We start from the raw sequence: 27143 nt of genomic DNA, 5'->3' as shown, positions 1-27143 counted from the left end.
GCATCTATAAAACTTACTTAGTTTTCCATCTCCTCTCTCATTATCTACAAGAAAAAGAATGAGCTCTTTGCATCTCCTAAGTGGATAGCCCATTTTCTCCTTAAATAGGCTAATAATATGCAATCTGACTTAAGCCTTGACTCTTGGTTTTTGGAGCAAAAGGGGTTAGAATACTACAAATGCATATTCTCTGCTCTTTCTTTTCCATTCTTTTCTTCCAACCATCCATCCATCTTACTATGCTCGCTGTGCATCGAAAACTATGGTTAACAATGATTAAAGTAAAAGCAAAAATACTTGTGCTTTTAAGCTTTCTGATACAAATATTCCAACTAACCAGTCCACCTCCGTCCCACCCTCCTAAACACGTGGCCACCAGTCAGAATCCTTGGCAAATCCAAATGGATGAGATATTTTTGCCCTTTAGAATAAAATGATGATTTCTTTCTTTCAGGAGAGGGGCGTGAGTGTTCTTGGCAGTGAGACAGGCCATTGACTAGCTCTGACCAATTTCATGTGTGGTAGCTCATTTCATTGTCAACCTTGGGGTTAGGAAGCTGACACGGTCAGAGACCAGTCCAGCCTAGAGAGTCGCAGAGGTAATTCCCTCCAAAACGTGGGTGGGCAACTCGTGGCTCAGTCCCACCATCATAATCAATCCATCGGGGTGTGCATTCTGCTGCACTCAAGTTTCAGAACAAGGCTGTAAACAAATTACTACCCAAAACGTTTTTTGGTGTGTTTTTTTTTGGCCAATATTTTCTTTTGATTTCAGAATCTATTGACTTTCCCCTGATTTACGGAAATCTATTATATACTTACAGCACTGTGAGTGAATTACATGACAGAAAGGTAGAATTTGAAAGATACTTGATTTGATTGCCTTCCAAATCCCTAAAAGGCAAGAAGGAAAAACAATTTTAAGTCTTTTTGGCACAAATCATTACTAGAGGTACTTTTGTCAATTAAATAGTCCTGAACTTTACTTTTACTTTAGTCCAATTTTTACCATGCCTTCCTCCTAATTATTGCAGGATTGGTATAAGAAGTACTATGCTTCGTTCACCCTCTCATTAAATGTTAGCACTGTTGATAACTCTGATGACCCTTCTGTGTCTATGAATTTGCCTCGCCTAGGTGGTTCACATAAGTGAGATCACACATTTGTCTTCTGGGTCTGGCTTATTTTGCTTAGCATAATACTTTCACATTTCACCCATGCTGCTGTCTCTTTCGTTTAAATCCTGTTTTAAGCCATCTCGAGGTTCTAGTAGGAACGCTTGATATTTTTTCATCCAGAAAATACGTAGGTAAAAATAATAATGAAGCTGTATGCTTCTATAGGTCTGAATGCATAGGGTCAACAGAAGGGGAGGCTGGTTGTGCACTGTGGATTTGCAGGACGAGGCCTGCCCTCTGGCCTGCTGAATTTGTGTTGACTGGTTCACACTCTGCCTGGGTCTGCCTGGGCTGGCTGGAGGTGGACATGAGAGCCTCAGGGATGGACACCTCCCCCCCCCCCAGCCAGCCAGTAGGGAGGTGGAGGTGGGGAGGTCATCCCCATGGGTCCAGAACAAGGATGAAGGTTGACTTCTGCTCTCCCCAGGCATCTGAGATGCCAAGTAGTGCTAGCAAAGCTCTATAAACAGCCTGTCCCTGAGCTAGGCCAGAGGGACAGCTAGTGGCCAGCATGGGAGGGAGGGGTAGAGGCTGGAGGGAGACTGGCCAGGGCAGGTTGTGTTCTGCCTTCAACCGGAGCAAATCAGGTGTGCTGGCTTAGCTCTTTATCCTTTGGGTTTGAAGGGTCATTTTCCATTTCTGATCAGGCCGTCTTGCTAACCATGCATTATGATTGTTTGTTTGGCTTGTTTTCAGGGGGTTCCTGAGCACCCCAGGGCCTTGGCGCTGGCTCCTCATCCCTCCTGGTGCTCATGCTGCAGTTTGTGAGGGGGCCTGGGGCTCTGCTATTTTCTGTACCTTTACTCTTTCCAGTTTATTTACCATTTTGTCTCGGCATTTGTTATGTTTCTGTGTAATTTTTTTTCACCTGTTCTTAATGAGTTTTATCCTTCAGGCTTTCAGATAATTTTCTTTTTTAACAGTGATGCAATTATACGGGACTCTGTGCTTTCAAGCCTTTTGATGCCATAAACAAACACAGAGCCAGTCAATAAACATACAGCCATCTCATCGTGCAGTTTTGAGCGCCGTGCAGAGAGGATCAAACGCAGAGAGGAGCTCAGCGAATGGGCAGAGCTTTCCCATGGGCCAGGAAGTTGCCGTGTAGACGTGGCCATCCCTGGGATCGCGAACGTGCACAGGGCAGGGGAGTGGTGGGAGGTAATGGGGCAGTGGAGGGTGGGAGGGGGAGCCTGGAAGCCACCCAACGAATGTTTTAAATAGGTGTAACCAAAACGCACAAGCGTGCTGGAAGCTTGCTCGTGGTGCAGTGGGGTAGAGACGCAGTGACCCAACTGGACGGTGCTCCAAGAATGGCTTCCTAGAGGAGGTGATGTGCAAGCTGACTTTTGAAAGACACCTTGATGTCCTCCCAAAGAACAAGGCAGCAAGACTTTTCAAGTTGGAGAAGCTCTGTGATCTGAGGGAGCCCATGGAAGCAGAGCTTTGGTGTCTGGAAGGGACAGGTGGAGGAGGGGCGGGGAGGGACAGGAAGGGTCAAGGGTTTCCCATCCCTCATTCCTGTGGAAGCCCTCCAAGATTTTAAACCCGGAAGGAACTTGGCCAGATTTTGGTTTTGAAAAGAAAGTTGTAGACATTTCACATAATCCTGAATTAGTTTCCCTAGTCCGGGCAAGTAACCCCTTAGGTCCTAAGTGCACACTCACATCCAGTTGAGTTGCGGCATTTGGGCACACATCTGCCTGGGGAGGCCTTCCAAGTGGTTGTCCACCACAGACCTTCACAGAAAGAAGACGTCAGTTGGAAAAAAAGCAGTAGTTTTACTATTTGCACAATTTTGAAAGCTGACCCATGTATTAGGATGAAGATAACACATATAACTACCCCCTCAAAATGCCCTTTGAATACATGTATGGCAAAGACAAGGGAGTAGGTGTCAAAAAAGCCCCACTATGAATACAAATGTGTGATGCATAACCTAGGAATAAATATCATGCAGTCTAATAGTAGGAGATGAAACAAAAGTATATATTGGGTAATTATTTTGAAGTTCATGGCCATTTCCCTTGCAAACATTGAATCTGCAGTCATCTCCAGGACTTTGCAATATTAAAGGGCCACGTTGGACAGCACATTGAATCTAAGAAGTGATAGTAGGGGGGATATGGGGAAAGAAAACAGCACATACGTATGTCAAGGTACACGGTTAATTTATGCTATTGTGGTCCCTTTTGACAAACAGAAAAATAATGATGTTATACCATCAGCTATAAAGGAACATCATAATACCCCATTGTTAGATCATTTCGGTGTATTAATAAGCAGTGAAAATATAGTTATGAAAAGAGGTTTGTTGGTAGGACAAAGATTTTGGACTCTTTAATGATCTTGCCAGGCAAAGGCACATTTCCCTAAAAAATGTAGTTGGAGCAGAAATCCTGGGAAAGTCTAACACTTAACATCAGGTAAAATATACAAATATGAATACTATATTTGATCAACCATTACAAATAAAAATGTACCTTAGAACTAAAGAAAACTAAAGGGGATAAACAAATCCATTAGTTGGTTTAAAATACACTTTACTATCTGGTTGGCTGGCTGTTCCCTTTTAGGCCAAGGCCAGGAAGTAACAACAGTTAACTGTGTCTAGAAATTCAGGAGATGTTAGGGTTGTGAAAACAGTAGTGGGCTTGAATGTATTTAAAGCTCTTTTGGGAAGCCTCTGTTAGATGCCATCGCAATTTCTAGACACGTGTATTGAAAGGTAGATAAATACTTACAGAAAGAACAAAGAATGTAATCCAGTAAACAACCGCTGTGAAATTCTGGTTATTGGATTGTCATCTAGAATTCTGACAAAATACATCACAAACATTTCACTGTTAGAGACATTTGTGAAATAAAACCAGGAAATAAGAGAAGGTCCACAGAGCTCATCCTCTCCCCACGCCTGGCCTGCTCCATCCTGACCTCCAAGTCCTGGCTCAGGTGTTTTGGCCCAGCTCTTTCCCCCAAATTCCTACACCCACGATTCCCTGGAAACAACACCCCATCCAGGGGCGTCTCAAGTCTTGTCCTGATTATTGGTCTGCTCTCCCCGCATCCACCTGCCACTGGACATGTGCCGTATCTGTCCTTCAACCCTGGATCCCTGGCGTGCAGCCCGAGCGGCACCTGCTGCCTTAGAGTGGGCTCTGTGAGTTTTGACCAGCGATTGACTGTATGAAGAATGAGAGAAAAACGTAATTCTTAGGAAATCACAGTTGGTTCTTTGGTCTCATGGGGTTTAAATGGCATATTCCATAAAGTCTACAAACAAACATATGGGTATTGAACCATTGGTAAGGAGCTTTGAGGATGAAAACGTGGAAATATTTTTATGGTCCAACATGTTTTATGGTACTTCATTTTTCTTAGAAGAAATTAGTAAGGGAAAATGTGCCTCCTTGTCTTGATACCTTTGAAGCCAGGTAACATTTCTGCTTGTTCCCAGGGACTCATGGGTGCAGGGACTGGGGACAGTTTAACGCTAGAACCTGCCCTGGGCCAGGCATTCTGCATTTGGAACTTTGTATGTGTTTTGTGATTTAAGCCTCACAGAATTGCTCTTAAAAGACAATTAAGCGCATATTTTGCAGTCGAGGAGAACGAGCCTGGTGAGATCAGGGAAGGTGCTCAAGATCAGGCTGCAGGAAGCCAAGAATTAGCCAGCCCCAGATGTTGGTGGTGCTGTGGTCAAGAAACCCCTCTCTGGGTGAGCTGTGGTGGGGTGGACGGCTTAGCAAGCTACTGCCGGTCTCAGGAGGTCAACTGAAGAAGCATGCTGTGATTTCTTCTAATGCAACCACCGCTTGGCAAGCCGATGTCTGAACTGCTTTGGGAAAGTGCTCTCTCCCCCCCAGTTTTAGATTTGTACTCTAAAGTGCAATCAGGAAAATCAGTGCAGTCCATGAACTACACAACCAGGTAGAGACCATAGGAGCTGACGGCTAATGGGGGGAGAGAAGCTAGGACACTTACAGCCACGTTAGCTGATGCAAGTCTCTGAATACTCCAGATCTGAGGGTGGAGATGCAGTTGTGGTTGAGGTATCTGCAAATTGCACGGGGCAGTTATTAGGCAAGCTCAGCACTCCGTTTTAGTCACACGTAATTAGAATACGAGCCACTGATGATGATTCTGAAGTATATGGACATCTGTTTCTGAAGTTCTCTGCCGGATAAGCAGAGGGGGGAGAAAACAACCCAAGGAACAGGTAGGAGATCACATAACCACAGTCTAGTGGGGGCAGCCCCATGGCCAGGCCAGAAAACCGCCAAAACAATGTAATGGGACATTAAATTAGATTATAGTATAAGAGGAAAATAACCCAATATTTAGAGCAATTTTCACTTTCATTCCTTTTGGCTCCAACCTTATTAGATTAATATTTTAAGAAAACAAATAGGTCAACCAGCGAGCATGAGAAAAAGTAAAATGGTAAAAAAGTATGGAAGTGACTCAAGCTGGAGAGGATAAAGTTAAGGAGAGCCCTTGTATGTGTCTTCCAGCAGAAGTAGGAATTCTTAAATGATTCTTTTGGGTTAATAACTAATCTAAGTACTTTGCGATAACCTGTTCCTTCCATTTCTCTACAATCAAGCAAAGCCTTTAAAAAGTACCAGTCTACTGTTTCAAGCCATACTTAAATCATACCCATAATATAATTATAAAGAAGTTACTCACAATATTTGCAGTTTATATAATCCAAAAAATGCTTTCCTGGATATGTGTTTAATGCAATTATGTTGAAGAAATCTGGTAGGAACAAGATAGAAGAGTCTTGTGATTATGGTTTAGGTACTTTACCAGGTTGCTTAGTGGGCTTGCCTCTTTCTTCATCTGAAGATAATGTTTGTGAAATTGGCTGATAGAATAGAAAATCCTGTTCTCAGGGTGAGCTGTAGAGGCCTCGTGGGGGAGAGAGAGAGAGAGATGGCTGCGAAGCTCAGGTGCAGGCTGTCCCCCAGCCCCGGTCAGCGGCGGGGCCCCTCTGCTGTGGACCCCTAAACCCCAGTGTGCTGTGCTGAGGGGGACTTCTGTGTCTGCTGGAGCTCGGCGGACTTCTCGTGCTGCCGGGTAGGTGGCGCGAGCCGATCTCTAATTGTCCAGCTTTCTGACTCTCCTAGCACAGATTCGCCCCCTTAACAGCTGACTGCACTTCATTCTATTCCCAAGGGAATAAGGGAGGGGCAGGACCCGTTTCTGTTTCTATTTACATGTGCAGAGCGTGGAGCCTGAATCAGTGAATTGCTCAAGGTCACAAAGGGCATCCGCATTTGAACTGGGACCAGAATGCCAGCCTCAACCCACAGGGCCATGATTGACGTACCTCCTGAAGCAACCAAAAAATACCTTGCTGATTCAGAAAGAGCACCTACAGAGAGGCATCTAAATACACAGTTCCCGTGCCCTGTCTTCATTAGGCAGCAGAGGTGAGCCCTGCAGTCATCGCTCCTAAAGGTAATTAAGAGCAGCCAATTCCCAGGCTAATAGTTGTCACTCCTCACGGCAGGGTCTTTGGAGTGGCTTCCATATCTCTTGTTTCAATTAGAATATTATGTGATGCCTTCTCAATGATGATACTTCACTGCAAAACTATTGGTAGGACATGCATTCACCTGGATTTCGTTGCACCCTGAAAACCCCCCAGCAGAGCTGCCAGCCTTTGGGTCATGAGTGGATGATAAGTGCTCGTGCCAGGATTTGACACCCTCAGCCCACGAGGTATCCAGGGAAAGCCCAGGGCAGCTTCCAGTTGTCAGCAGAACCATTCCTGTACCCCACCCATGCACAAATGCCGCCATGCACAAGGCACCAAGTTCAATCCCACAGAGTGACCCTGCAATGTGTGGGCCCCCGCTCCACTGCCACTGTGCAGAGCCCCTTCCCGTCACAGCACAAATCCTGCTCCTTAAATGCTGCTATGAATCGATGCTTTTTTCCTCTTCTTAAAACCATTGACTTACCAATCTTAATTCAGCAAAGGTCTGCGGGGTGGGGGCTGGGGATGCGCACCCCTCTGGTGTGGATGGGGCCGCCAGGCAGGGGAGGGGAGCTGGTGGCCGTGCCAGCCCAGGCCCTGCTGGTGGCAGAGGAAGAGTTTATGGGCAGGGAGTTGGGGGGGGGGGAGACACGGGGCCCATGGGGGGCCGGCTCCCGGCGACCTGGCCGTGATGGAGAGATGTTCACCATCAAAACGGGGTAGGCGCAAGGCTCATGGGGTGGGCGTGCCCAATTCTTGTGGACAGACCACAGGGGGCTGGTCTCAGCGGGCAGAGAAAGCCTGTCTCTGCACCCAGGCCTTGGGAGAATGGGGTGGTGGGGTGCCGAGGCCAAGGCTTTGAGCCCCTGCTGTCCCCTGCTGTCCCCAGGGATGGACATGGGCAGTGGGGCCCAACCCCAGGCCAGAGCTGTTTGGTCCTGGGTCAGCTTCCCGAGCCTGGCGTCCGAGATACTCTGGCCCGGGGCGTGGGGACTGCTTTAAGGCATCAGAGGGTGAGGGGACTGTGGCAGGGAGGGGGGTTTGGGGGTGGGCAGCAGGCAGGGTGGCAGCCAGGGAAAGGAGGAAGGAGTGACCCCACACCGATCAATATCTGTTTTGGCATTTTCAGAGCCCTTGGGGGGATGTAATGAAAACTCTCATGATGATCACGTTGCAGTGATCTATGACAATGATAGAAGTAGACAGTAATGTGATATAGGGATACCCCAAATATAAAATTCACTACTTGATTAGTAGTAATTGCGTTGTATGCAAGATAATTAAAAGGAGAATGCACGTTTTGCATACATGTTGCCCCGTCTTGAAGAGATGGGTGCAGTCATGGGTTGTGAATTTGGCCTTGTGCTTCTGAGTCAAAGAAAGCAAAACCAGCAACCTGCAGGACACGCCAGTGCGTCCGCCCATCTGCCTCCACGGACAGGGATTGAGACTCAAACTGCTCAGCGTTAGTCCCCACCTCGTCTTCCACTTCCTCGGCTTCCTCCACCTCCGAGCACTCTACAGAGCTCCAAGCTTCATGTCTCTCGCTTAGACTGCCCGATCTTACCTCAATCTTCTACTCTGCTATCTGCTTCCTTTTTACAGAATAGAGGCTTGGTGACTGTGAGGGAAAATCTGGTAATAGGACAATTTGGCAACTGGAATCCACTTTTTATTCAGAACCCAGAGATGAGTCCATTTAATATACTTATGCGGAGTGGCTTTTCTAGGAATAACACTGATTCATGAATTCCTGCTGTTTCAGCTGTCAGGACTTTTCAAGTAGAAACACCAGGAATTTATGTACCTGAAACTAAAGCAAATAAATGCTTTAATGACATGCGTGTTTGTAGGCTATTCTTTATGTGACATTTTGTATTCAAGAGCCATGCCAACTGCTTGAATTATGTTTGGTTGCCAATGATCCCACTTAACAGGAACCCAGTTTAAGAAGGCATTCCTAATTTATAGAGGGGCTGTTTTACAACGAGGAGGAGAACTGCTGTTGGTTGCCATGGTAGCAGCAATAAATATTATAGTCAGTTCCATAAGTTGCATCTTATTTCTCTGAAAGGTCATCTGAAAGTGCTTCTCCCATCCCCAACTTTAGAAAGACCTGACATTTTTAAAGATTATTAAAATGAATAAGCTGATCAAAAGTAAAAATCTTCAGGCCCATTGAGCAACATTTATTTGTCTTGCAATTAACATTTCATTTTGGTTCAGGGATTTATTTTACCAGATGCCTAAATGACCTCAGCTCACAGTGAATAGTTACAGCAATCCAGACCGAGACCCACCTGAGGTTAGACCTGTGCTCTTTATGAGATAGAGCCGCCTAATGCAACTTTAAAGCATGAAGAACTTAATCAGCTCAGCACAGTCTAAAACACGTATTTGTGCCTGTCTTCCTCCTTTCAGATAAAATAAAATCCAGATTCCTTAGCTTGGCGCTCAAGGCCTCTACCATCATGGTTTAGCCACCTCTCCTGCAAACGCTCTAGAATGTTCTCCGTGTCAAAGACGCTGCCCACTTCTCCTTGCCTTTTCTCAGGGGTGGGGTGAGGGAATTTTTTTTTTCTTAAACTTTTCATTTTGAAACAATTTCAAACTTACAGAGCAGTTGCAAAAATAATATAAAACCCATACAGAAAACTCCAACATAACCTGCTCTGAATACCCAGATTCACCAATTTTAATATTTTGCAACATTTGCCATATCATTTTACTTTATCTCAATATGTGTCTGTTTATCTATCATATCTATTTACCTACCTACCTGTCATCTCTATTTACTTTCTAAACATTTGAGGCTACTTTCTACACATCACACTCCTTGAACATGACTTCCATGTACTTTTCCTAAGAATAAGGCTATCCATTTATGTAACCACCTTATGTGCAGTTATCAAGTTCAAGAAATTTAACATTGATGTAAAGCCTACAGCCTATATTCCAATTTGTTTATGTGTCCCAATAACTAAACTTTGCGCCTTTTCTCCTACATTAAGAGATCTTATCCAGGATCATATATTGCATTTAATTGTCATTTTCTCCTTAGTTGCTCTTCAATGTTTAATTGTACATATATACAACGTAAACTTTCCCATCTCAACCACTCCCAAGCGCCATATTCAGTGGGATTAATCACACTTACAGTGTTGCACTACCCTCACCACCACCCATTTCCAGAACTTTCCCATCATCCTAAATAGACACCCTACACCCATGATGCATGAATCCTCCACTGCCCTTCCCTCTTGCCCCTTGTAACTTGTACTGCATTTTGTGTCTCTGTGGGTTTGCATATTCTAGCTATTTCATATAATTAGAACCCTACAATATCTGTCCCTTTGTGTCTGACTTATTTCACTCAGTGTCTTCAAAGTTCATCTATGTTGTAGCCTGCATCAGAACTTCATTCCTTTTTAAGGCCAAGTAATATTCCATTGTGTGCATATGTCACATTTTATTTATTCATTCATCGGTTGGTGGGCATTTGGGTTGCTTCTATCTTTTGGTAATTGTGAATAATGCTGCAACAAACATCAGTGTGCAAGTGTCTATTTGAACCTCTGCTTTCAATTCCCTCTAGACGTGGGATTGCTGGGTCAGATGGTAATTCTGTGTTTAACTTTTTGAGGAATTGCCCAACTGTTTTCCACAGCAGCTTCACCATCTTACATTCCCACCAGCAATGTACCAGGCTTCCTGTCTTCCTGCAGCCTTGCCAGCACTTCCTTTCTGTTGTTGTGTTTTTAATAGCCATTATAGTGTGAGATAGGAGCTCATTGTGATTTTGATTTGCATTTCCCTAGTAGCTAATGATGTTCCACATTTACTCTATCTCTGGTCAGTCTTAACCATCAGTTCTACAACAAATACTCATGGATCCTCATTGGTTCCTAAATTCTGCATCCCTTACAACCTGTGATACAATGGGGGGGGGGCACATGTGTCCGGAGAGAAGCAGGGGAAGCTTCCCACTCAGAAGGGGGGCACAGCGGTCAGTGGGGGCTTCCTTTAAAGGCCAAGGGTGGGGCTCGCTTCAGCAGCCCAAGACTAAGATTGGAACGTGACAGAGGAGACTAGCATGGCCCCTGTGCAAGGACGATACGCAAATTTGTGAAACATTCCATAATTTTTTTGGTGGTTCTTCAGGATGAACCATGAAATCTGGTGATCTGGCAATCCCACTGCCAGGTGTGTGCCCAGAAGAGCTGAGAGTGGGATGTGAGCAGACATTCACATGCTGGTGTTCATAACATTACTCATAATTCCCCAAAGATGGAAGCAACCCAAGGGCCCATCAATCGATGAATGGATAAACAAAATGTGGCACACACACAGTGTGGAATATAATTCAGCTATAAGAAAGAATGAATTCCTGATGCATGTGACAACATGGATGAAACCTGAGGACATTATGTTGGGTGAAATAAGCAGGACACACACAGACAAATATTGCATGAACTCACTAATATGAATTTCATTATAGTAAGCAAAGTGATGGAGTCAGAATCTAGAATATAGGTTATCAGGAGATAGAATGAGGGTCGAGAATGAGGAACTGATGCTCAATTTGTGCAAGACTTTTAATTAGGTTGATTGTAAATGTTTGGAAATGGATGGGGTAATGGTAGCACATTAACATGTGTGTAATTAACAGTGTTGAAATATGTGTTCGAATGTGGTTGAAACGGGAAGTTTAGTGATTGGCCCCAAGACAGAAAGTCAGTGCAACTGCCTCTGACATTTTGCTCTAACAGGATATGGATGAAGACTTTGGGGATGGGTGAGGGATGTGTGTGCTCTCCTGCCCACATTACCTCCCCCCCTTCTTCCCTCCCTCCTCTCTTTTCTTTCTCTGATTATCTCTCTATTTCTCTTTTTCTTCCCTCCTTCTTTCCCTGACAAAGTAAAATAAATAAATAAAAAAAAAGAAAAGGGAAGTTTAGGGTCATCTGTGTCACTAAAAAGAAAGCTCAAGGTGAGCTATGTATACCCAGGACTGTACAGCACGGTGAATCCTGATGTGAATGATGACGGGGTTGTGCTGGTTTGAAAGGATATATGCCCCCTAAGAAAGCCATGTTTTAATATAAATCCCATTACTTAAAGGTAGAATAATCCCTACTCAGTACTGTATATTTGAAACTGTAATGAGATCATCTCCCTAGTTGATGTGATTTAGTTAAGAACGGCTGTTAAACTGGATTAGGGGATGACATGTCTCCACCCATTTGAGTGGGTCTTGATTGGTTTACTGGAGTCCTATAAAAGAGGAAATATTTTGGAGACTCAGAGAGACTCAGAGAGAGCAGAGAATGCTGCAGCACCACGAAGCAGAGAGTCCACCAGCCAGCGACCTTTGGAGATGAAGAAGGAAAACGCCTCCCGGGGAGCTTCATGAAACAGGAAGCCAGGAGACAAAGCTAGCAGATGATACCATATTCGCCATGTGCCTGTCCAGCCGAGAGAGGAGCCCTGACTGCGTTCGCCATGTGCCTTTCCAGATGAGAGAGAAACCCTGAACTTCATCGGCCTTCTTGAACCAAGGTATCTTTCCCCGGGTGCCTTTGATTGGACATTTCTATAGACTTGTTTTAATTGGGACATTTTCTCGGCCTTAGATCTGTAAACTAGCAACTCATTAAATTCCCCTTGTTAAAAGCCATTCCGTTTCTGGTATACTGCATTCCAGCAGCTAGCAAACTAGAACAGGGTAAATCGTACAACTATAAGAACGTTCTTTTGTGAACTAGAACAAATGTACATCACTAGTGTAAGGTGTTGATAATAAGTTGGTATATGGGAAAACACACACTTAATGCAAATGATGGACTATAGTTAACAGTAATATTTTAATATTCCTTCATTGGTTTTAACAAAAGTACCACACCAATGCTAAGTGTCAATAATAAGTAGGTATAGGTATATAGGATTTTTCTTTTACATGATAAATATAGTCTAAAATTGACTGTGGTGATAAATACACAACTCTGAACATACTGTCAACAATGGATTGCAACTTTGGATGGATTGTATGGTGTGTGAACATATCTCGGTAAAACTACTTCAAAAATGTTTTTCAAAATCCAAAGATGAATGTGGTAGTTTCTGTTAGATGGAAGGGATGATATCAGGTGTGTTCAGATCTCAGACTGCAGTGTGCAATTGAAATGCATTATAGTTATTTCTAGAAACAGAAAAATGCTAAATCAAGGTCCAAGTCTGCTACTTGGGTCCTATTTCATAACGTTGTGAGTTAATATAAAAGAAGCAACCACTCATTTCTCAACATGTACTTTGTTTCTGTCTTCCCAGTCAAGGAAGAGCATCTCAGGACTTGAGTGAGTAGAAAGGACATTGGGCAAGAGTGGTGGAATGTGTTCACCACAATGAATTAGAGATCTCTGGTTTGGACAGTTTCCCCTAGAAATTGAGAAACATTGAAACTGAGAGCCCCAGATCATCATCAGTTTATGAGGAATCTGGAGAACTGAAGAGTAGCTGGAAAACTAAAGGTGGCAAATGCGGTTTTGATTTTTCAAATCAAACCAACTTCTTCTTATTTTTGGACAAGATCACAAAATTGCTTTGTGAGAGTCTCTAAGACAGAGTGAACAAGGCATGTCCCTGAGGGGCAGAACTTATCAGGTCAACTTCATTTTCCTCTTTGGAAGGTTGGCCAGACAAAACTGGGTCATAGCCATTGCTGATCTGTCTATTGGGCATTGCTCAAGTGGTTTCTAGGATGGTTTTATGGACAAAATCAGGAACACTCTGGGTCCTTATATGAAGAATGATGGCAGAGAGATCTGAAAAGCTGATTTTGCCCTGACCTCTTCAATATTTTCCTCCATGGCGTGGATAAAGATAGCTCATCTATTTTCAGATGACAGAAAGCTGTGAGGAATACTGAATATGCTGAATGGTCCAAAATGACCTTGACAGGCAAATCTAACAGGATGAAACCAAACAGGGGTCAACTTAAGGCCCCACACCTGGCTTTCAAATGCCTAGCATGGAGATCTCACGCAGCAGCGACACACGTGGTGCGGAATTAGGAATTTTACTGACAAGATCCCTAAGTGTTAATGGTATGAAGTAGCCACCAAATGAATTACTATAAACTTAAGGCACAAAGAGTTGAGAAGGAAAGGGGGGCCATTTTCACCGTGTTCTGCCTTGGCCAGGTCAGGGTGCTAATATGTTTATTGTAAGTACTATACAAACTAAGGCAAATATGTAGAGAGATGTGACAAGAATGGTGGCCGTATTTGAGATGGTACCATCTGGGGAAGAACTGAAGGAACCAAGAATCCATGGGGTGCAGTGAGGAGTGATGGCTGCTAGTTTTAAAGATATAGACGACTGATGGGATGTGTTCTGGGCATGATGGGGTGCTTAGAGATACCTTAGGCAGTAGAAGAGTTCTGTAACAAGAAAACATGTTTTACTATATTGTTTGGATCTCCACTTCCCCAACGCATTCTAACACCCACCCCCGCCCCAGTTTATTTTTCTCTAAACTCATCACCATCTATTAAACTACAGGCAATCCTCATTATTTGTGAGTTCCACATTTGAGAATTTGTCTTCTTAATAAAATTTGTTGGTAATCCCGAAATCAGCATTCATGGCACTTTTACAGCACCTTACAGACAGGTGCAGAGTGATGAAAAATTTGCATCATCTGATGTTCACTTTCCAGATGAGGACAAACAAGGCAATATTCTGCTCTCATCCTGCAAACAAGTGTCCTTTCCTAGTGTATTTCATGCCATGCTTTTGGCATTTTTATGCTTTTGGTGGTGATTTTCCTGTTTAAAATGGCCCCCAAATGTAGTGCTAAAGTGCTGTCTGGTGTTCCTAAGCATTGAAAGGCTGTGATATGCCTTATGGAGAAACGCCTGTGTTGGATCAGCCGCATTCAGCCCTGAGCCACAGTGCTGTAGACTGCGAGTTCCTGTTGATGAATCAACAGTATACGTACGTATTTTATATTTTGTTTATTGTTTCTCTACCTCTGTTGGAAATTAAGTTCCATGAGGAGCAGTGTTTTTATATATGTCGCTTACTGCCGTATCCTCATTGCATGGCATGGAGTAGACATCAGGAAATATTTGTGAAAAGAATGGACGAGCACGTGGGCTTTGCAGCTTCTGTCCTTCTGCTGTCTGCTACCAAGAGCTCTGCCACTGTCCATCTAGCATCTTCCACCCCCCGACACTCCTTCCTGGGGATGGTCTGGTCTTTGCCATATTAGTCATTTGGGTTATTGCAATACAGATTCGGGAAGAAAAGGTGAAAGTAGAATAAGAAGATGGACATGGGTTGGCAGGGGCTCAGCTGGGAGAGATTTTTTCTAGGTTTTGGGGAGAAGTGGCAGAAGAAGCTGAGGAGTGTGAGGAAAGGGGATGGGGAGGAAAAGAGATTTCAGGAACGGTTGCTGACCTTATGAGCTGCTTTAGGATATTTAACACTTGCAAATGACATGAGTTGTTTTCAAACCAAAGTTCACTTGCTGATCATTTTCATTGTCATTAACAACATCTTAAGACTGGGCCACGTGAGTCCAGCCTCAAACGTGTCTTGGGTTCTAAGTCAAGCTCTAATGCTATTCAGCTGGTTGACTTGGGGTGAGCAGTCTCTCTCTGGCATGGGTTTTCTTATCCCTGAAGAGTCTTGTGAGGTCTGCCCCACTTCACAAGGATCAAAACCCATATGAGAACTCCAAATGCTGAAATTCTTTGTATATCTCTAAGAGTGATAAGTAAATAGAACAAGTTGTGTTTTATATACTGTGTATCATAAATGCTTAGTGAATATTTATTGGCGAGGTTGCACAACCTCTTTCCTATGGGTCTGTGGTAGAATCGAGTACTGAGAAAGCATCAAAGACCCTAAGCTGGGTGTATTCAAAGCTCTGATATTAAGCCAGAGTTTTCTCAGACAAAGTAAAATTAAGCATTTACTTGGAGAAATTGCCAACTAATCTAGGCAATTATGGTTAATCCTTATTTTTTTTTGCTAGGACAATGAGGGGCCTGAATTACTGAAGTTGGTGCTTCCATTGGTGCTTCCATATGCTTCCCTTCAGTGGGCTGCATGGACCCTGGAGAAAAGTAAGCTATGGATCTGCTGTGCAGGAAAGCACTTGGTCTGAGAAGTCTAATTTCAACTCTCCTTGCTTGATCCTCCAACAATTCCTCTGCCTGCTCCAGAAATCAATCCCCTTTCCCGAAATTGGGGCACGAAAGATACATAAGGGAATTCTGAATGGGACGGGAGGGTCCTCCAGTGTGAAAACTGGCATGACAGCGTGCTCTAGGATGCAGTGGAAGGTCGGGCTGCAGCTGGGCTTACAGAGGTCACAATTCACTTGCATGTGACTGTCTGTGTTCCCAAAAAATCCCAGCTCCCCAGTGCACCTTGTTCATTGTGGTGGGGAGCTTGTACCTAAATGCACCAACAGCACAGAATTGTTGATGACATTATGAACCAGATGGGTATGTCCTGCATCAGCACGGCAAGGTCCAGATTATTTCTATTTCTCCATTTTAACAAATTTCACATTCCTAAAAACGTTCTCCTCTAGGCTGAATGCCGAAGGCGAGTGGTGCTACGACCTGGTCGTGTGGCATGTGTGACATAAAATTGGCTAATTTGCTTTAATCTGGTGCAATATCACCTTGGCAGGCGGGACCCAGACCTCCCAGTGCCTCCGAGTGCCTGCGCCCAGCGGATGGGCTCCGCTGAATAAAGTCAGAGGATGGCAGGTGACCCTGAATATTTTCAACGTATTAATTAGAACAGACAGGTCCTATTCCCCTGCTTAGGAAGGTTCTTATTCCCCTCCGAGGCGCTGCCCAAGCATGAAGTGTCTGGGAAGTTTGATTAGTCCTTCTAAAGCCCCTGCTGAGTGGGAACTCAAAGCCAGAGGCTAGGGTCCGAGTCGGGAGCCATTTCACACAAGTTGTGCCACCAACCATCTGTGCTGCCTCCACGGGCTCTCCCTCTGGGCGATGCTGGAAGCCCACGGGCACCTTCCTTCTCACCGAGGGCTACGTCCCATCCGCTGGCCAAGCTCTATTTGTCCGCGTGTTCTGACCTCTTAGACACGTGCTAGAACGTGGTGGGGCCGTGAAACTGCTCTGCCCTCTCCTCTGAGGTGCTGTCTGCATCTCAGCACCTCGTGCCCTAGAAAGCCTAGACGTCAGCATCCTGCCGACGCCAACACTCTTTCCCAGTGAAAAGGAACCCAAAAGTTACCCAAGTAACCCAACAGTAACCCGAAAGTATTAAACCCCTGAATCTGCAGTTGCGATTTTCAAGCAATCTTCAGCAAAAGCGTGGAACTACGTGCTTTTTAAATGAAACATTTGATCTGAACTCTACCTTAACTCTAAAAAAATGTATAAACAAAATCGGTGCAGCTACTTTAAATTATGAAATTTCTAATCTTAATCCTAAGCATGTTTAGAAAAATAAATTTTATGATGAAATAAATAAAATAAAAATAAACATTGCATTTTCTTTTTCTTTTTGATTAAAAACATTTTAAGGCAATATCCCAAGACTTTTCCCAATAGTTTAGTCACATATAAAATAGCTACTTACATCTTTTTAAGTTCTGTATATTTGACGAAAACTTTATCTGGAAGACTGTGGATTTTGTTTTTTTTAAGAGACCTAAAATAATATGTAAAGCAGAAATTATTATGGATTTTCTAACCAACTGAACCCTTCCTAGAAGCTGTGTGATTGAGAAGAGAACAATTGATGATGCGCCATGCTGCCTAACAGATAGTAAAGAAATACTTTGAAAATAACAGTCGTAATGAAAACCTTTCCAAGAGAAAATAGAAAGTTCATAAAACCCCAATTAAAGAAGTTTGCCAATATTTAACAATTTTAGCCAGATGGTAAAATTTACTGGAAGGTCTACAGTGACCACTGAAAGTTTTGTCTTACTCTCTGGGTAATTTAATTGACCACAACAAACTAAATGAAAACAACAACAAAAACTGCTAGCTCACCCATGCATCCCTAATTATGACATGACTGCAAAATTCCTGAGGTTCTCCAAAAATTTAAACAAAGTACAGAAAAACTTGCACAACATAGCACAGCTAGCTTCATGGACCTTTTTATCTTTGCAATCTTGAACAAATTACCAAAATTAAAAATAATATATGAAAACAAGTAAGTGGTTTATTTTTTTCTTTTTTGTTCATATCCATGCTGTCTTATCTGATACATGCATCAGAAAGTAATTGAAAATGAGAATCTAGGCCGTAGGCATTTGCGAACGAAATGATAATCTGGGAATTGAATATACGGTGTATAAAAACGCTTTTGTTACTTTGGTAATATATAGGTGGCATAAAACAAACCTAGGAGAGATTAGCATACTCTTTGGCATTCATGCGATGGTAGTGACAAGTACCATAAAGAGTTAAGTCCCACTCACAGCAAGGTCACGTTGCTGGAGATCACCGGCACAGACATTAAGCCAGCATTCACGCAGTCCAGTTCCGTTTCCTTGCAGTCACAGCGTTTCGGATACTGGTATAGAGCTATGGAGAAGGAAAGGGGAAGATTTCACTAGGAAAACAGCACATTTCTTTAAGCGTGACCTGGTCTATAATACCTGGCATTTCATTGAATATAGAAGATTTACATCTGTCAAATGGAATTATTCAGACCCATTATAAAGGCAAACAAGAATTCTCTCCTCATCAACCATAAACTCATTTGGTGTTTATCCAATTCTAGCTTCCCGTAGTTATTTCAGACACATTTAATAGGTGATTTGAGAAAAAAAAAAAAGACAGAATATTTAAATAATATAAAAAATATAATGAAGCAAGATTAAGTTCTCCTCTCTGGAAAACATTTACCTGAATAAATTTTCCTGACTATGGTTGAGTCAATTCAATTTTAAATTGCAAAAATGTAGTTGCTCAATAAATGCTTGTTGATTAAAATTAAATTGAATAATTTTTCCCTTGCAGACTTCTCTTACAGCTGTGAGAAGAGATGGAGATAGGTTATACCACAGCCATCACTAAAATTTACTGGAAGCAAATCAAATGAGATATTTGGAAGTCAGTTGTGTTCCTTTCAGTTGTTTCTTTGCTTTTCGTTGCAAGGAAGTTGAAAATGAAAGATAAAAGTTGTAGAGAAGTTATAAAGCTGAGAAACCCATCTGTCTGAAGCATTGAGAATAAAGAAGAAGAAAGAAAAAGGCTTCAGAATTTACTCTGAAGGACCTGGCATGATTAAGATACTGGAATAAAAACAGGGGTGAGCAATCTATGGGGACACCAGGTTACATTGATCGAAGGGACAATCACTCTGTATGTGTGTATGTGTGGGTGTGTGGGTGTGAGAGAGAGAGTAGAAAAAGGAGGAGGAGGAGGAAGCAGGAGAGAGAGAAAAGGAGAGAGTGAGAATATTATTTCCGGTACTTTGATGCTGCCTGTGACCATATGGTATTTATTTTGTTAGAGCAAGGAAAGATAGAGTTGTTTTCAAATTTGTGTTTTTCTTATTGTTTATTTATTTAAATCTGATTATGTTATTCCCAATTGCCCTGCTTTTTTTCCTTCTTTTTTGCATAGGCAGACACCGGGAACCGAACCCGGGTCTCCGGCATGGCAGGTGAGAACTCAGCTTGCCGAGCCACCGTGGCCCACCCTGCCCTGTTTCTTTTAGATCACTTTTATCCAAACTTTATTTTTGAAATGCATTTCATTGAATTTTAGTAAACGCCACAAACTTTTATTGAGTACCTACTTGCTGCAAAAAGTGCTCTGTAGTGTATAAAGTTTTGGAAAATATCCCACGTTTTCTGTAATTTTATGCTAATTAGCTGACCTCACTAAAGTAACTTTAGCATGTTTAATTCAATGTATATGACACTGAGAACAGTGGTTACACTATTAGATTGAGAATCTGTGGTTGGAGACTGTTATTTGCTGATAGGCAGCTCCGTAGAGCATCCCTCGCTGGGCCTGCTGCCTCACCTGGAAACGCGGGCATCACTCCTACCTCCTCACCCAGGGGCCCGGAGACCTCCTGAAATGCCTCTGGCAGCTCTCACTCCTCCCAGTGTTATTTTCTTGGCTTAGATCCTTGGCATTGCAAGAAACCTAATAACCACCCTCTCCCTATTATTCTCACTTCTCTCCTCCGAGGCTTCTCCACCTTGTGAACATTTTGGGCTGGATGGTTCTTTGTTCCTGGATGCTGACCGGTGCATGTTGGGGTGTTTAGCAGCGCTCCTGGCCTCCACACACCTGAAGCCAGTAGGAGAGCCCCCTCTTGTGACAGCCCAAAATGTCTCCAGACATTGTGAATTGTCTCCTGGTGGTGCGCTGGGAAGGTCGCCTGCCTCTGTATCCTCTCCCCTTCGGATGGGAGAGGGTCTACCACGCATTTCTCCCACGCGCTCCTTTCTCTTCATTGGCAAATCAAAACCAACATCCAGACGCCCCATCCCGTGACTTTGGTGGTTGCCCTGTGTGCTGAGCTCCAAATGCAGCATGTGCGAGGGCATCCGCGGTGGCTCCGGAAGAAAATGGCAGACCTTTCAATTATACTCGTTTTTCATCTTATCCTTTTTAATGTCTAATTTTTATCCATAATATACCAGTGACTGGTGATATTCAGTGTATCATATACTGCTGATATAAATGTGCACTATACCTACATCATACAAATACATTGACATATACACACCACTTTTATACACATATATGTGCATATAAATATATGCATATCAATGCATGCATGTCATAGGTACGTATACATAATTGTGTCTAGATATACAGCTATTATCTAGATAGCATATGTCTATGCCTATGCATTATTCTATCTCCAGGCAGAGTCTGAACTCTGCAGTTACACACACGATCCGTTATGAGCTGGCCCCGTCCCCTCTCCCTCCACCCGCCCCAGCTCAAGTCCTCTTCCTCTTCCTCTCACACTCCGAATTGATGGGAAAAGGGATTGCGGAGCAGGCTCTGTGCCTTCCCATCCCAGTGTTTTGCTCATCTTGACCCCCCTGCTCATCCCATCACCTCCCGAAGACACTAAGTCCCTCTCAAACGCCACCTTCTTCAGGCCTCTTTCCCCATCATTCCTTCCAATGGGCTCCCACCACCCGCATGCACGTGTCATTTTCCCATTTGAACACCGCTGTTCTATCAGCGCGACTGGTCTAAGGATCCGTCTTTCCTGCTACAATGTGAAGCCTGGATGGGCCAGGACGGCAACTTGTCACCATTGCATTCCTGGTGCCTTAGTAGGATTCTGATGTTTCCCATTTGTCACAACTGTGCAAGACCTATATATTCCCCGGCTGGTGCCCTCCTCCTGAGCGGAGATGGCCATGAGACTCTTTCCGTCTTTTCAGCCCACGGGCAGCAACAGGCCTGCGGCCACTGACACGCACAGAACTGAAATGGACACTAAGCCCCGCAACCACAATTCATGCCATTTGCAAAGCTGAGCCACTTACAGCACTCCTCAGTGAATGCCACATTATCAGCATTTCCATGGACTGCGCCGAATATGTTCATCCATCCACTAGTGTCTCCTGCGAAGTGGTGACGAATATGGGTCATTACTCCATAAAGTAAATACCATGCGACAAAGCAAAAGTATAAGAAGCTGATAATGAAATTCACTTTAAAATTCAAGTAATAGAAAGATCGATTTTGAAATATAGAGAGAGGAAGGGGAAAAAGCCAGGCAAATATCTGGGGCTTCACCTTTTATCGGATTACGAATGTTTCCAATGGGTGTATCATAAAATACACAATACGAAAGTGTAATTTTTATATATAATTACATTTGTCCTGAAAATTTCAACCACGTCTAATACTGACATTTCAAATGTTTGTTCTTAACTCTTAGGATGTCCAAAGAAAACGTCGCCTGATTTTCTTTTCATAGATGTAAGAGTTCTGATAAAAATTTGTCACCTGATCTTTATAAAGAAAGCAAAACCTGAAGTGTTTTCTTTTTTAATAGAAAAAAGACCTGCTAAGAAATAACATTTCCTCGATTTCTCAGAGGATATGATCTGTTTATTTCCCAAGTTACCTTCTGTTTTTCTGATAAAACAATATTTTTCAAAGAAAAAAGGATTTCAAAGTGTTGTTACTTTAACACATGTTAAAATGATAATATATGAATTATAAAGTATGATATTGAAGTTCATGCAAAGAGAAGGGTAAATTTAAATAATTACCCACAGGTCCCTGATGCCTGCAGTCTTTAATTCATCTCTATCCTAATTGACAGTCTCACTGATTTCTTTTAATGACTTATTCTGATACCCTTAACTGGGCTGTCGGCTGCTTTCCTGCCTTATTTGATTTGGAGTCGGAACGTCCAGTGGGCTGGACAGACACGCATGCGCTCTGATTCCTACCAGCAAAGAGGAGAGGCCAAAAGTTGGGTGGCTTGCCCGTTGGCATCCAGAGAGCTGCCCCCATGACTGAGCGCCGATTGAGTGCCTACTATATACTCAGCTGTTCTAGCTCTGGTGGAATCAGAACAAATCAGACACAAGCCTTTTCTGAGGAGTTCGTGTCAAATGAGAGGAAAAGCAGGAAGACGGTGACAAGGCCACACACGCCACCAGTCAGACCCATGCCCGGGTACTCGGGCGGCCGAGAGGAAGAGCACGGCCCTGCATGGGTGATCAGGCTTTGGCGGGAGCGGGGAGGGACATGGTGGCCAGAGGATGTGTAGGAGTGGCCATGGGAAGTGAGGGCAGAGCTGGCTCCTGCCCTAGGGAAGCGTGGACACCCAGGGGCTGGAGAGCAGAGTCCAGAGCCGCCGCTTGGCATTTCTGGGTTGGTAGTTGAACAGCACCAGAGAGAGTCAACTCTGTGTGCAGAAAACACACAGGATTCGTCCGGACCCAGGAGACCCGGGCTCTGGCTTCTGCACTGACTAATAGCCTTTGCACACGTCAAACTCTTTTGGCATCTACAGTCCCAAGAGAAACAGATGAGATGAGATGGTGTGTGCAGTCCTGACACACGGACCTAAGCTGGCCGGTGAGACCTGCAGATCCAGCCCCTGCTCACCCCCCTCCCTCTGGGTGGGCCCTTGTTCACACTGCTGACGCCACCCTGGCTTTCCTGTCTCTCGGACATGTGGCCTTTCTCCTGTCGGCCCCAGGACCGCTGTGCTTGCCGTGTCCTGTGCCTGGAACACTTCCTCCAGGATGGTTTCCTTCTTTCTATTTAGTTCTCAATTCAAATGGTATTATCTCACAGGGTTTTTCTCCGGCTATGTTTCTAAGGAAGCCCTTCTCCCCAGGTCACTGTCCATCTTATTATCCTGTTTTATTTTCTTCTTGCTTTATTGTCCTTCTCCTGTTGTCACTTGCACCCCATGAGGGAGAGACCTGCCTCACCTCGAGCCCGCTGCGTCCCAAGGACCTGCAGTGAACTTGGCGCCCAGCGGATACGTGGCACCTGTGTGTTCAGTGAATTAATTCCCTCAGTGAGCCCATTCGGACTTCATAGATTTTTCTTGTAGCCAAACCAAATTGCCAGCCACAAGCGAGTTGTCATAAGAGGCCACTTAAAGCTAAAATATGACTGTCCCAGTGCATTTTAAAATGTACGTTCAAAACTTCTAAAAGATAGCATTTTACAACCCTCTAGGCTTGCTTTGAGCAGCCTGTTTCCGAAGATGCAGCTGATCATCAAAGCACACGGGGGAGGGATGAGGCGGGCAAAGAAGGGATCCTTACGGACCCCGCCTGGCCTCTCCTCGGGGGGAGCCATGGTGGCAGGTCCCCTTGCCCATGGGCCAAGACTCACCGCAGCGCTCCTCGTCCGCGCCGTTGCCGCAGTCGGCCACGCCGTCGCAGTGGAAGGTCCGGGGAAGGCACGTGCTCAGGTTCCCGCAGGGAAAATACCCTTTTTGGCATGAGGGAGTAATTGTGCTGCCTTCGGTCAGTGCAAAATCTGTGTAAAAAGGGGGTACGAGTCTTTCATAACAGAAATCAGAAAGTGTTGATATTGCCACACTCTTTTCCTGCTGAGGTTGGGGTTATTCCTTGCGTGCATTTCCTTGGAATAATTTGCTTAAGCAGAACATTTTAAATCATCACTGTCATACCAGATACCACCGACAGCCTGGATGGAATCAAGGGGTTCACTTCACGAAGGTGATAGTAAACCAAGCCAAAGGATTGTCCTGCTTGTGAACGAAATGAAAGACTTGTCCACTCCTGGAAATGAAAGGATAAAGCCTTGAGCTTATGGGGTCAAATAGACAAATTATCTACTTTATCTTTATTTACAAGAAGGATTTGAGGTGACTTCCAATAAAAACATTTGGGCGGTAGGAGAGTTTACAATGAATTCTGATTTAGAAAAATCTGGAAACACGTTAGAATGGGCAATGCGATATGAAGCAACAATTTCTAACACTCCTTGAGCTCACTGCGCCTGGACCTTGTGCGATCCTTCAACACACCTTGGGGTGGATGATGCGACTCTTGTGTTTCCGGGTTAGGGAAGTCAAACGCCGTGACTGCAGTCATTGCCTGGAGAGTTACATGGGACAAATTCACATCACTTCTCTGATCCCAGAGTCCCACTTTGGAACCATTATGCTGTGAGGATATCAACTGAATCAGGAATCTGTGTTTCAAGACACATAAGGATCTAGAAGTCTTCCGTGGCACACTGATCATGGAACGACAATTTAAGATGTGTTCTTAATGTTTAAAAAGTTGAAAAAGGGATAAGACTTCAAATAGAGAGATGAAGGAAGCTGATCTAGATAGGACTAAGGGAAATCAGAATACAGGGTAAAGGATAATATCATCCATATTTTAAAACATCAGTTTCTGTGTGAGACCAAAAGGAGAGATATTTATTTGGTGCAAAATTTGTATTTTGGGTAGCACATTTAACTTAACTTGTAGACAGTTTAGTTGAACACCACAATTACATGGAATCTTGAATAAGGCATGAGATCTGGTTGGTTTGTCCAGGTTAGTGTGATGCCCTGATATATCCCAGAGTAATTGGGCAGTGAATAAAGAAGTATTTGCAAAGTCCCATTGGGTGACTTGGGAGAAAGGAGGAAATTTTCTTCCATTTGGAGAATTTCTGATATTCTTGCAAGCAGGGGGGACAACCCAATCAATAGGCCAAGCCCTCGATCTTGGAGCTCACCTCTATGAACTTATTCCTGAAAAGAATGGGCTAAGCCTACTTAAAATTAGGCTTAAGATCATCGCCAGAGAACCTCTTTTGTTTTCAGATGTGGTCTCTCTCTAAGCCAACTCAAGAGGTGAACCACTGCCCACCCCCTACATGGGACATGACTCCCAGGGGTGTAAATCTCCCTGTTAACAAGGGACAGAACCCCTGGGATGAGCTGGGACCTGGTATCATGGGATTGAGAAAGTCTTCTTGACTAAAAGGGGAAGAGGAAAATGAGACAAAATAAAGTTCAGTGGCTGAGGGATTTCAAGCAGAGTTGAGAGGTTATCCTGGAGGTTATTCTTATGCATTATACAGATATCCCACTTTTAATTTATGGTGTATTGGAGTGGCTGGAGGGAAATACCTGAAACTATTGAGCTGTGTTCCAGGAGCCACATTTCTTGAAGATGATTGTGTAATGATACAGCTCTTACAATGTGACCATGTGATCATGAAAGCCTTGTGTCTGATGCTCCTTTTATCCAGGGTATGGATAGATGAGTAAAAAAAAAATGGATAAAAAATAAATAACTAATAGGGGGGATAAGGGGTAAAAATAAATTGGGTAGATGGAAATAGTAGTGGTCAATGAGAGGGAGGAGTAAGGAGTAGGTATGAAAAAAAAAAAAAAAGATGTGCTCTTAATCTTAACCCATGTCCTTATGGAGGTGAACCCACTGCAAACAGGAGTCTCTGAAGAGGTGTGGACTCATTTGTGGATGGGGCCTTCAGAGACCCTGTGTGGAAGTGGGCAGACTGAATCAGGTGGGTCTTGCCCCACATTGCTGGAGGACTTAGAAAGAAAAGTCAGAAGCCAGAAATCAGAACTGCCACTTGATGGGTGGCCACCACCAGAAAGTACCGGCTTCAGGAGAGAGCATGGCCTGGTGGCCATTTCGATTCAGCCTTTGGGCCTCTAAAGCCAGAAGCCAACCAATGCCTGCTGTTCAAGCCCAGCTGCTGTGTGGCGTTTGTCAGGCAGCCTGGCAAACCAAGACCCTACCTCTCCAAGACTACATAAGAAGAGCTTTCTTCTATGGGAAACACAGTAGATCAGTGAGGGCTGAACGAGTGGCTGCTGAAAGGAAATACAATTAGCATTCACAAGTCACTAAATCTGTGGAGAGGATCATCACATATTGGTTCAAAAAATTTCAGAAATTTAGATGTAAGAAATACACTTTCAATTTTGTGAGAGTACTTTCTGGAAAACAGGGAGATGATCTCATCAACTGGCTAGGAAAATTGTGGAAGCCATGCATTAAAAAAAAAAAGGAATGCAAGTTAAACTTCCCATACGTTGATTTAAAGAGTGTAAACAGAGCCTGGCCATCGCTCTACTTTGGCTAATCAGAGGGGTGAGGGGTGTTGGCAGAGCCTTCCTCAGCAGGCCACTGAGAGTCGCCATCGTGGCAGGAATGTCCTTGAATTGTTGGTGTGGGGGCTTTTAATACAGCAGAAGGATAGAGAACCGATCTCTGTGGACCATCTGCTGTGCTGGAGGCCTAATATTTACTTTATTTCAGCAATCATGTGTGGTCGATGTGGCTGTCTCCTTTTAAAATGAGGACATGAAGACCGAGAATACTCGGACACTTACCTCTGGTTTTGGGAAATGCCCTTGTGAGGTCATGGCCCTCCATGCAAATCCTACCTTGGAGAGAGGTGCTTTCCCACTGACAAGTCACCAGACAGTCCTGAAGACGGTGAGTTCTGTTGACCCACAGTCATGATGCCTTTTGTAAAAGGGCAGGTGTCTGCATTTAAGCACTACTGCTATGTCAGGGTTAGTCTTCTTGCGATGTCATGAGAGGGGGGATGGATTATTTGTGCATTAGTGGTTCAGTCGTGATGCCCCGGCTGCCCAGCCTGCCCAGCCTGCCCTTAGAAGTGGAGCTTCCCGCCGTCCCTCGGGGCAGCTGAATGCCGCACACCCCACTGCAGGCTGCTGCGGCTGCACCTGCTGGGCCGTCCCAGCCCTGGGAGAAGGACCCAGACGGTGGCCCCAGAGGCCTTTCTACCCACTGGCACTTTGTTCTTATGAGAACAAGCAGTAGTTTTACTGCTGTCGCTGCAGTGGTGGCTGGGTGCTTGACCATCAGTGAGCATGCATGAGATAGTCAATCCGTGACTATTTGGGGAGACCTTTTCCTGGCTCTCTGACTCTGGAGGTTGGCCAGTTAAGCCCCTGAGTCGGATTTGAAAATCTCTTCTTG

At 44.1% G+C, this 27143-nt stretch overlaps 1 protein-coding gene and 1 non-coding gene across 2 annotated transcripts in view; one reads left to right on the top strand and one right to left on the bottom strand.

Annotated features, from left to right (window-relative positions):
* The window catches only part of RXFP2 (relaxin family peptide receptor 2), an 89451-nt gene that overhangs the window by 19107 nt on the left and 43201 nt on the right, over positions 1 to 27143 (bottom strand). The window contains exons 6-14 of the mRNA XM_077156945.1: positions 23527 to 23673; positions 21201 to 21278; positions 18147 to 18252; positions 17294 to 17365; positions 5869 to 5940; positions 5164 to 5235; positions 3924 to 3995; positions 2847 to 2918; positions 823 to 894 (exon numbers count right to left, since the gene is read on the bottom strand). Coding sequence (XP_077013060.1) covers positions 823 to 894; positions 2847 to 2918; positions 3924 to 3995; positions 5164 to 5235; positions 5869 to 5940; positions 17294 to 17365; positions 18147 to 18252; positions 21201 to 21278; positions 23527 to 23673 — 763 coding nt within the window. The remainder of the gene's footprint in view (positions 1 to 822; positions 895 to 2846; positions 2919 to 3923; positions 3996 to 5163; positions 5236 to 5868; positions 5941 to 17293; positions 17366 to 18146; positions 18253 to 21200; positions 21279 to 23526; positions 23674 to 27143) is intronic.
* Positions 10708 to 10812, top strand: LOC143681886 (U6 spliceosomal RNA). Its single transcript, XR_013174937.1, has one exon. It is a non-coding gene; the product is annotated as a U6 spliceosomal RNA (small nuclear RNA).

The sequence above is a fragment of the Tamandua tetradactyla genome, chromosome 4, assembly GCF_023851605.1.
Source record: "Tamandua tetradactyla isolate mTamTet1 chromosome 4, mTamTet1.pri, whole genome shotgun sequence".
In the NCBI taxonomy this organism is placed as follows: domain Eukaryota; kingdom Metazoa; phylum Chordata; class Mammalia; order Pilosa; family Myrmecophagidae; genus Tamandua; species Tamandua tetradactyla.
This window is presented reverse-complemented; position numbering and strand designations above follow the sequence as displayed.